Raw genomic sequence first — 11,439 nt, 5'->3', positions numbered from 1 at the left:
CTCTATTATCTAAACGTGTGATGTTGCACGGGACTCGGCTCCTTTGTCTAGAATTCCTGGAATGACAACTCATAATACAATAACATAACCTTTTTAATTTGAACATTTTAAAACTGAATTTTTTTAACAAATTGCTGAAAGTTTTCTGATTAAAATGGTCTATCCCATTTCTCGGAAATACGATAATTTTGGGACACCCTGTACATAGTCTAAGCCCTGGTCTAGGCTCCCAAGAAAGGTTTTTACTTTCTATTCATATGCAAATATCTCGATCAAAATGTAGTTATACAGCTACGAATAATCAATCAGCTGATCTTATCGATGCAATACTCTTCGCCAGCATTGTACATATAATTACATTATAATTACATTGTTATAATTACATATTGTCTGCGCGCCTACCTTCAGATTAAAGAAAAATTTCGTTCGTTCAAGCTAATCGAATCAAATCGATTTCGATTTTCCGTAATATGGAGGACTTGACAGTTACGTAATCCGTCGTAAAGTTAAAGCGAAAAGAAAACGATCTGTTAAATACGTGTTCGTTAAATTTTAACGATCTATTGTTGCTCGATCGATGATAATCACTTGACAAGTACTAGATTAATAAACAGATTATGGACAACGAATTCGATTCCAACGACGAGGTGGAGAAAGATGAACTAGACGACGACGACGACGACGACGACGAGAAAGGACAAGGAGAGTTGAAGGACGAGAAGACTGCGACACAACGGAAAGATGGCGACGATGTAAATCGTTTCGAGAGTTCAGCCGACGTCTACGCGTTGTTCGGCCAGGATGTCGATGACGATACGAAACTCAATAAAGAATGGGACGTCGAGGAATGGGAACGATGTTGGTTTTAATATTTTCGAGTAACTTAACGTTTCGCACGCGATGGAAACGATAAGATTGATTTTTCTAGCTCCGTCCAAAGAAACGATCGACTCGGAGAAGGAGGCGAAGGAAATGGCGTATCTCGATGTCGAGCACGAGCCGAAAGAAAGACGCAGAACCATTTACGAGCTGGACTCGTATTCCTCCACCGGTCTCTCGGCCGTGGACGTCCTCAAGCTTAGCTCGATGGACATTGAACCTGAGCCTCGAAAAGAAGTTCGATACTCGATATCATTGGTAGGGACATAACTCGAACAATCTTCTAATACGTATAGGGGAAGGTCCCCAGGCTCGACGCTCACTTTTTAATGAGATTTGGTGCGGTAATAGAGCCGGTAGAGACCGCGCGGTCGCGATCAGGTAGGACGCCCTATCGCTGCGTGCGGGGCACCCCCCACTCCCTGCCGCGCGGTGCCACGCTCTGCGTAATTCAGCGCCGTCTTTCTGCTCTCTTATTAGCAACTTTAACATTAATTATCTCGAAAACTATAAGCCGTCTGCCCCTAGAACCGGGTATCGTGGGATTCAGCTTTACAAGCTCTATCATTTTACCAAATCTCATTGAAAAGTGAGCGACAACCCTGGGAACCTTCTCTTATTAGGGGACGGGTTCTTCCTTCTCTCTCCGAGATAGTCAACTTCAATTAACGCTTTAGCTACCGACGCGACAATTACACGGCAGGATAGCCTTAGTTACTCTCGGCGAAACAAAATTTTCTTATTTGTCTTGAAGTATTCTCCAGGATTGTAACAGCGGCTGAAAAGAAATCTGTGCCAAATCTTAGATTTACGTTCAACGTACAAAATTCTCTGTTCAATTACAGATTGGATCGTTTTACAGGGCATGCCAGGCATAGCTAGGATAAACTTATCGCCGTTGACGCAAAAGGTGATCGGTTGCGTGATCGGGGAGAACGTCAGCACCGAGTATCCGTGGATATTCGTCCGGAAGGAGATAATCGAGGACAATATAGATCTTCACGAAGAGAGCAGCGACTTTTTGCCGGTGAAAGACGAGATACGCGAGTTCGCTGAGCAGAAGATACTTATCGGCTACATGCCGTCGCTGACGCAGGAGGGCCAGTTCTACATTTGTTTGACCATCGAGGGACAACGCGCTATGGTGGAGTACATTAAAAGGCAGAGGGAGGAGCACGAGAACCGTGTCAGAAACACGGTTTACAAACCGCTGGGCAAATGGCAAGAATTGGGAAGCGCCGACGAGATTGAAACGACCATCGTTGCCAAGACAAGGCCGCTCCTGGAGATCGAGGTAGAAGACGGGAACAAAGCGCGTAGGGGCGAGACGCGAGAACGGGAATAAAACTGTGTCGCTCCTCCTGCTAGTTTGTGTCTACGGCGGACGTGCTCAACGTGGACCTGGATTTGGTGGACAGAACGGCGAACGAACAGAAGGACGGGTACATCGAGCTGCTCCCTTATCGCGAGGTCTTCCAAAATATTTCCCGGAGGTTGATGTGCGCTGCTACCCAAGTAACGCCGCAGAATAGAGACTCGGAGACGCAGACGGTGATTTCGACGCCGGCGAATCGCTGGACCCAATATGGATACGGGTACGAGTCTCCGGACATTTCTTCCTTCACCGAAGAGCAACTGGAACAACTGAGAATCTTCCTGCACCGTTTCACGGACGAAGTGTGCGACGAAGTCTGTTGCTATGAAAACACAGCGTTATTTATATATTGATATTATATATTAATATTGTATACATTAATATATATTATATATTAATATTGTATGCATTAATATATATTATATATTAATATTGTAAACATTAATATATAATATTAATATTGTATGCATTAATATATATTATATATTAATATTGTATACATTAATATACGTTATATATTAATATTGTATGCATTAGTATATATTATATATTAATATTATTATATATATAGACGATCGTACCTGGTGTACATTTACAGCTTCTATTAAACGCCACATGGGACATCTATTCGAACGATTACATGAATCTGGTGCGCGACTCAAGGGATACACAATGGTCCGTACCTAGAATTTACAAGGAAAACCTGAGCTTTCACGACGGTACCCGTGTGGTGGAGAAGGTGATCAACGACATCGCGTGGCATCCGTTATGGACCGGGGTCCTGTTTGCTGCCTACACGCGGTACTCGAAGAGTCATCGCCTAGTGGGCCCCAAGTCGCACGAAGATGTGAGCGCAAACACGCATGTCAGAAAGCATTAACTTTCATCTCTTCTTCTTCTTCCGTTCCTCTTCGATCCGCCAATTCAGGTACTGAAAGCCGACGACGATAATTACATTCTGACATGGTCGTTTAACGACAGTCTAACGCCAAAACTGGTTCTCGAATGCACAAGGGAGGTGACCGCGGTCGCCTCGAACCCGTTGGACGCAAACCTGATTGTAGGGGGCTGCGCGAACGGCCAGTTAAGTAGTTAACACGACTCTTTTCAGTTGAACAAATTTAATCTTCCACTCGAACAGACTTGAGCATCGTTCGCTTGTATTTCTGTAGATCGTGCTGTGGCATATCCCCGGGAAGATCGAGCAAATTGAAACGGTGCCGGTGAGCACACCGACCCAGATAAAGTACAAGCTCGCCATAAAGAACTTGACCACATGGCTGCGGCAAGTGTCCGCCACTTACGTTGTCAAGCCCACCCTGTTGTCCTCGCTGAAAGAAAGCCAGAAAGGTGAAATAACCAATATAACGTGGCTCTCGCCTTACAGCACGGTCGACGAGAACGGTGTAGTATCGTCGTTGCCGGAGGACACAAGCGTGGACGATTTGAGCACACAATTTGTTACTTCGAGCACGGACGGCACGATAGCCTTCTGGGATTTAAAGTTAGCGTGATCCGCCTTCGTTCGACATATCGTTGAGCTCCTATTCAATCGTCGTTATCGCAATTTACCCGAAGGCGACAGAAATTCCAGAAAGAAACCCAACGGGTCGCCAAGAAGAAGGCGGCGATGAAACGGCCGGAAACGCTGCAACCCCTGTCGCCGTATAAACATCTCGATCGCATCTTCCGGCCGCACTATCTGCTGATCGTCCATCATCCCGACGTCAGCCGTAGAGTCGTGATCTCCACCCTCACCATTTTCGTGCCGGAGTTCCAGAAGCAACGCGTCGATCTTACCCAGTCGTCGAAGGACGTCACCGTTAGAAGATACTTTAAAAATATAGTCAAGAAGCCGGACTACGAAATGCAGCCGAGCATGTTTCTCGGCACCGTCGAAGGTAGTAGAAGTTCATTAAGCCAGGCGTCCCCGTACGCTCCGGCTGGCCTGGCGGCAAACTAACGAGATCAAAACGTAAGAATATGCGTTTGAATACACTGTACAAGGTGATTTCGGTTGCGTCAAGTGGAGAGGATACGATTTCTCCACCGGCATGACCGTTAACACCGAAGTCTGCGAGTGGTCTTGGTGCAGAAAGGTGCACGACGGCCCGATAACTCACGCGATCCGGTCGAGGATCTTCAGCGATTTAATAGCGACGATAGGCGGCAAAATATTTGCCATTTGGAAGGAAACCTTAGACGCCCCGTTGATATGGAAGAAATCGACCGTCGGGTAATTAACTAATAAGTCAGTCGAGGCTCGTTAGAAAAACAAAATGCGCTGAATACATTTTTTGGGAGCCCGAGATGGTCCCATTTAGTGAACCAATAATTCCCGCTGAAGATTATTTCGATTGCGATGTTTCTAAATTTTGCAATTTATTCAAATGCGAGACATTTTGCGGGACACCCTGTACTAATGTGCTCATGGATACAGGTACACGGCTGTGTTTTGGGGACGTTCGCGTCCCACGGTTCTGATCCTGGCTCGCATGGACGGCACCGTCGAAATTTGGGACTTTTTCGTTAAAAGCGAAGAGCCATGCATCACGCAGAGCCTGTCCGGTCGCATCATCACAGGGATATACATACACCTGTTGGACTTGGACCCGTTGTGCGTAGGATTCTGCGACTACAACGGCACCTTGCGGATGTTTCATCCTCCGTCCACGTATCTCAAATACGACGGAAGCAACGAACGATGGATGGCTCATTTCATCAAGCAACAACTGCTAAGGGTAACGATTTCAGCGGCGCGTCGCTAAACGATGCGCGCGCGATACAATGCGTGCACATGTACTCGTCGTTGATCGGATCGTTTATTTCCAGACAGAGAACTGCAAGAATTGGCGGAACTGGTGGCGCGAGACTCACCGCGAGATCATCGAGGAGAAACAGAGACTGATGGAGCGGATCACGCGGAAAAAGGAGCTGGAACAGGAAGACAAAGCCGGGGGTCAATTAACGGAGACAGACACGGCTGCGGTGGAAGTAACAAAGACGTCTGTACGCGACACCGACGAATACGCTTCGACGTGTACTCGCAATCAGAGAGTCGTTCGACTTAAATGACATTACTTAAAGAAATTGCCCACGTATACATATGTAGAAACCGTGGGAGATGATCGAGGAAGCGCGCGCGCGATGGAAGCAGATGCAGCTGAGACGCATGCAGCATGTGCTCCTGGAAAAGAAGGGCCTGAGAAAGGATGAGCTGGAAAGGCAACGCGAGCCAATACTCAGGATGCGCGAGGAGACCAAGAGGAGGAGGGAGAAGTTGAAGGAGAAGCTGGATTCGCGGGCCAAGATTTTCGAGCACACCGTGAGCGTATTTTTCCCGGAACGTCCGACTGAGGTCAAGCCTGTGTCGGTGAGCTCGATAGGCTCGGGTATCCCAAGGAGAACCCGCATCGATACAGCGCTGGTGGACAAGATACTGCAAGGAGAAGTATTACAGGTGAATCAGCGAGGAAGGCGCATTAGATCTATGAGAAATACGATGCTCGATGACCGAGACGTTTCCGAGATTGATATCGCTGATCGGTAAAACGTTGGCACAGCTCTTCCCGAGGCGCGTATTCTTTCCTTGTTCTTGGAAAATTCATAATTAAAAATCTCCGGTTTTCCTACCGCCGCGGCCCCATTGTCATTCCCAGCATAAATCGCGACCGATTGTTCGTTGCTAATCAAACTAAATATACGTATCTCTCTGTTCGTTCCAAGGCTACCACTTATGTCGATCCGGACGAGCTGATCGTGCAGCATTTCGTGGAGACGCAGTCGAAGATGTTGACGTTCCTGCGAGAAAACAAGTTGACTCACACGTTCGATTGGCGGAAAACGTTGCGCGAAGGAAAATCGAGGCGCGTTGACATGGATCACATGCTGGAGCACAACACTTAAACGGCGAAACGGGAATGCAAAAGAGACAGAATGTTGTTCCGTTCGAGAAGAAGCATCGCGGTTTATCTGTATGCGCGTGCAATCGCTCGTGCGACCCGACACTAGATGGCAATTGGAATATGTATTACGAACTCAATGCCGCCGTGATTGGCTCTGAAAGACTTCCAGCAAAAGAAAGAAAACAGTTCCAGTTCTGAGCTATCTCATTTTCGGATATGCTCTCTGTTTAAATCGTTCTGTGATCGCAGAACATCGTCACCGACGTACGACTCTCAAGAGTAACTTCCTTCCACTCCGTGTATCCTTCATTTTTTACAACCTGGAATAACCTTGAACGACTTGTCGAGGCTAACGAGGCAGCAAACGGCTTATAACACACGGATCCGTATCCATTTGCTCCTGACACTGTCGGAACTGTTTACCAATTGGATCAGGGCTGTCTAAAATGTGGCCAGGAGGGCCACAACAGTTCTTTAGACGATGCTATGGACAATTATACAGGGTGTTCAACGAAACGGTCGCACCGATTTTTAAGGGATTTACGCTAATCTGACGAAAAAAAATGTTTGGAATACAAATTAATGTGTACTTCGAGGAATACGAATTGCAGAAATAAAAATTTCGGAAAATCGTTTCATTCGATAAAAAACACATGGTCTCCATGACTTTCTTAAACGGCACTACGTATTTTTAAACGTACATGCAACTCAGGATCAATATTTTCGTTACCGATTGACAGCAATATATAATTAAATAAATGCTCTTACATAACTTGTACTGAATTATTGAGTATAACGCTATTTCAGCAACAGATCGGATCAGAAGTTAATTGTGTTTACTGTTTACATTGCTCCTCGAAATATGATTCACCCTTAATCGCATGTACAGTAATGTCTCTCTAATTGACGCTCAGATTGTCCACAAAAATGGACAATTTCGGAAGAGGAGATACGAATTGTTCGAGCCTTGTGACTCGTTTTTTTTATGGTCATCGATCGTCAACAATTATAAAAAAGAGCTGCAACGCTCGAACAATCGTATCTCCTCTTCCCAAATTGTCCATTTTCGTGCACAATTTCGGCATCAATTAGGGAGACATTACTGTACTGTCCGTTGCCGGTAAGAAGTCCGCTGAGAAAAGTGTAGGACCGATCCCCACCAATCCGCCCGTTTTAACACTCTCGCAGAAGTAGGGTGAACGCTTGTTGGCAGGAATGATCCCTTTCTGTTAGAGCCTAAGTGCGCGCGACACCGAATTTCCACGAAACGAGGAACTCGAGTAAATCGAAAACAAACAACGCCTCCTTGCTCCCGTCAGCGTCTCGCACCCCCCGTGGACGTCATTTTCGGCTGGGACACATTAGAGACGCGTGTACCTGTGCTTTATGCGAGTGTGTACGCCTCTCTGTGTGTGTGTATTATTTACGCGATCATGGTCAAGCGAGACGTGCGACGGGAATCAGAAGGCGTAGAACAATCGAGACAAATTGAGACAGACGCAACAAATAGATGCAAGAGCGTAGACTTATCTCTCTAAAGCATTAATTTCAGATTCTTCTGATAATCACGTGATTATTTGTAATTACTAATTGCTAATTAGCATCTTGATTAACTTTTCATTGGATTACGCAACAAACCTGCTGTACTGTACTAACATTATAATTATGTTGTATCGTATGATATCTTACGCCTACGTTAAGAACCTGAAGATAATTATCGGGAAACGAGAAATTACCTGAAATCGCAAACTAAATGACGCAAGGGGCAGGCGACAAAGGAAAACGGTTGCCCGCTCCGCCAAGCCTCTTCAAATTTTCATTATATAATAATATATAATAATTATATATAATAAATAATATATAATTTTGATTATATTATTGCCCAAGAACAAGAAACCCGATTAGGCGGAACGGCCGACCGATTCCCCTTGCCCCTCGCGTCGATTAGCTAGTTGGTCTTCTCGTTTATCTGTAGAAGCGATTTCGTGAAGTCATAGAAGAGTGGGGGAGGGGGACTACCCCCCTTGTCCTTCTACCGAAACGGCGGACTTCTGAGCAAGTGACAGTACAGTCAATTCTTCCTAATTGACCCACAGCTTGGAAACAAATATCGACAATTTTGTAAGATTGTATTATTAATTATTAGAGCCTTGCGGCTTGTTTTTATTTACAGTTGTTGACAATCGATAACTACAAAGACGAGCCACTTCCCAAATTGTTCATTTTTGTGTACAAGGTGAGGGTCGATTAGAAAGAATTTATGGTACGTAGTGTCGCGTCAACCATGAATGGTGGGGGGTCGCTGGATGGAGCAGAGGAGCCGGAGAAGGGGAATCGCGGTGGCCCGCGGGCCGCATTTTAGACAGCCCTGATTTTGATGTTGGAAATTTATCTTGGAGTTTCGACGCGTCATAAACCGTAGCTCCGAACGGTGATCTCCACGAGGACCCAAGCTAAAAAAGTTATTTGAAAATTTTTTGCGAGAACGGTCAGTAACAAGATTCTGGTTATTATTCAAATTGAAGCTACTAATCGCGAAGTGTAAAAGAAATTGTTATAATACACCACATGATTAAAGAGCACAGTAAAATTCTGGAAAGTATATACAGTTGTTATCGCTGACGTACAGGAGCTAGGTCAGGATTAGGTCAGGATTAGGTTGTGGGAAGTACAGGCGATATCGCGACTGTATTATATAAATCTTAATGTGTAATTTTTAAACAAGATAACACTACTATGTGCAATGCAAAAGGAAACTAAAAATAAAGTGCACCGGCAAACGAATTTGCAACTTATAACGTGGACGAGAGCTTAGAAAAGACTGTAAGGCGAGAATGGAATAATATTGATACTGCAACATTGCAAAAGTTGATTTGCAGTAGTTAACCATAATAATATTTATAGTAATTAACCGTAAAGGTGAAAATATTAAATATTGGTATTACAATAATTTTTATAAGATTTCAGTTGACTGTCCCTATGAAAATTTCACTGTACAGTCACGCGTTTCATTATTTCACATTGTTTGTGCAAACAATAAGGAAACTTGTTCGTTTGTTAAGTTGTCATTTCATTCGCAATGCTTAGCTTATTCTTACTAAAAAAAAATATTATTATCCCTTACAAATATTATGTTACAAATTTCGTTCGCTGTATGTATGTATTATGTAACCAATGTTGTATTGGTAAAGGAACTCTGATCTTTAGTGGAATAAGAATGGGTGGGGTTGAATCTCGTTGAAACAGATTTCTATATAAACAAGTCTTCGACCATCATCCGACCAGTTACCACGAGCATCTGTATTTGCGGTGAGCACTCCTTTCACTCGAAACGTTTTCACTATTTTCGCCTAAGGCGTAAGACCCGTGTCACACGAGGCGGATTGGTATCGCCATACGCGTGCGACGGGCGACCATACATGCGATTCAATGGGAGCGTTCAGACGGCGATCCCCAGTCCTGCGACACTTTTCGCGTTGAACGCTGCGTCGTATACGCGTATCGCGAAAAGCAGGTATCCTCGCCTGAAACGGGTCTCTCTCTCAGGCTTTAAGGGCACTGACATTACGGATTGCACTTTGTTCTTTTTGTTCTCCCGACAATTCGGTGCGGTATTAATCGGAAAGAATTTATTTGTCATTCTTCCAGAGACTTCAAAATGAATCGTTTGATGCTGTTACTGGTCACGATAACCGCAGTCTCTGCGGGAAAGGTGAGCACACGAGAAACATTTTACATTCGAATCTATTGCGTTGCTACTGAATTATCGTCGTCGCTACGAATACTTAACGTTAGAACGTAATATCAGAAATTGAGGGTCTTTTCTTTTTTTGCTTCTTCAATCAAAATTGTACATTTCTATATATAATTATATATACATATATACTATATATACTATATATATACTTATATACTATAAATAAGTTCAAATCTGGAAGATCGAACCTTTATCATTTCGAATGATCTCGTATAATGTCGCTTTCACGTTCGTACTTAAAGCTGTGTGGGTGTTCGTTGCATTAGATGTATTGCGGAATCGTAAAACTGGCCGCGGAGAATCCGAAGCAAGCGGACGTAACCGGTGACATCACGTTCATCCAAGATGTAGACAACAGTACGGTGCATATAATTGGTACGATAAACGGCCTTACCCCAGGTAAGCACGGCTTTCATGTACACGAGAAGGGAGATATGCGGCAAGGCTGCATATCTGCGGGATCACACTACAATCCCACTCAGGTACGTCACAAAAATTGTAAATCGTTCTCGATAATAGAGAACGATAAGAACGATAAGAAGAATAAGAATAAGATTAAATATAATATATATAATATTAAATATATATATAATTATAATATAAATATATAATATAAATATATAATTTATATATATAAATATATATATAATTATAATATAAATATATATATATATAATTTAATATATAATATTAAATATAATATATATATAATAATAAATAAAGAAGATGTTCGAGTAGTTCTATTTAACGAAAATTTACATTTCCAGCAATCCCATGGCGGACCAACCGCCTCAGAGAGACATGTCGGTGATCTGGGCAACATTGAGGCAGATCCACATGGAATAACAAATATAGACATTTATGACAACATAATTACTCTCAATGGAAGACACAGCGTTATTGGACGTTCCGTTGTAGTTCATGCTGGTGAAGATGATTTAGGAAACGGGCATGAATCGGACTCTCTCACTACCGGGCACTCCGGTGGACGCGTAGCTTGTGGCATTATCGGTATTTTGCAAACACCGTAAATAACACTTTTTGCGAAATCCTTCACGAATTATTGATATAATTGTAAATTGAACTGTAGTTACGAAAATAAAACAGATTCGTCTCATCTATGTATACGTACTTTTAAGGTTTGTTTCATTGAAACGTTCCTTCGTTTGTTTCTTGTGCCATATCGCAACAGTAACAACATTATTTTACTTGAAATTTATTTGAAACATTAAAACGATACTTTTGGTAGCATGTGAGAAACAATCATCGGGAAAAGTCTACGAAAAATAGAACTTGGCCTCGGCGGGGCTCGGACGCGTCGAAAGGAGCGACACCTTAGCCGCTATGTTAAACAATGCTTGCGACAAGTTTGCGATGAATTTAGTAATATATCGAATACAACATAATTCTCGTTTTTATACATTTTGAACTTTATTTCTTACGTTCACAAATTACTTATCTGAACATAAAAAAGGTTTAATATTACATGATATACTTATTAAGAAGACATACGCAAAAAAAAC

At 43.2% G+C, this 11,439-nt stretch overlaps 2 protein-coding genes across 3 annotated transcripts; both read left to right on the top strand.

Annotated features, from left to right (window-relative positions):
* Positions 1–467: 467 nt before the first annotated feature.
* Positions 468–6,984, top strand: LOC117227766 (dynein axonemal intermediate chain 3). Its single transcript, XM_076524269.1, has 13 exons — positions 468–858; positions 929–1,137; positions 1,742–2,173; positions 2,248–2,568; positions 2,853–3,101; positions 3,183–3,336; positions 3,425–3,764; positions 3,833–4,155; positions 4,262–4,490; positions 4,695–4,995; positions 5,087–5,323; positions 5,367–5,714; positions 5,981–6,984. The coding sequence occupies exons 1-13, from the start codon at positions 618–620 to the stop codon at positions 6,158–6,160; spliced, it is 3,564 nt and encodes a 1,187-aa protein (XP_076380384.1). The 5' UTR covers positions 468–617; the 3' UTR covers positions 6,161–6,984.
* A 2,401-nt stretch (positions 6,985–9,385) lies between these two features.
* Positions 9,386–11,047, top strand: LOC117227838 (superoxide dismutase [Cu-Zn]). 2 transcript variants are annotated; one of them, XM_033483359.2, is made up of 4 exons: positions 9,386–9,468; positions 9,808–9,871; positions 10,183–10,398; positions 10,684–11,047. In XM_033483359.2, exons 2-4 carry the CDS (start codon positions 9,818–9,820, stop codon positions 10,945–10,947), a joined length of 534 nt encoding a protein of 177 aa, XP_033339250.2. In that variant the 5' UTR covers positions 9,386–9,468; positions 9,808–9,817; the 3' UTR covers positions 10,948–11,047. The 2 variants fall into 2 exon arrangements, with proteins under 2 accessions (XP_033339250.2, XP_076380361.1); XM_076524246.1 differs by lacking the exon at positions 9,386–9,468 and adding an exon at positions 9,493–9,673.
* Positions 11,048–11,439: the final 392 nt, after the last annotated feature.

This window comes from Megalopta genalis, chromosome 8 (genome assembly GCF_051020955.1).
Source record: "Megalopta genalis isolate 19385.01 chromosome 8, iyMegGena1_principal, whole genome shotgun sequence".
In the NCBI taxonomy this organism is placed as follows: Eukaryota; Metazoa; Arthropoda; class Insecta; order Hymenoptera; family Halictidae; genus Megalopta; species Megalopta genalis.
The sequence above is the reverse complement of the archived record's forward strand: the minus strand, read 5'-3'. Positions and strand labels throughout refer to the sequence as shown.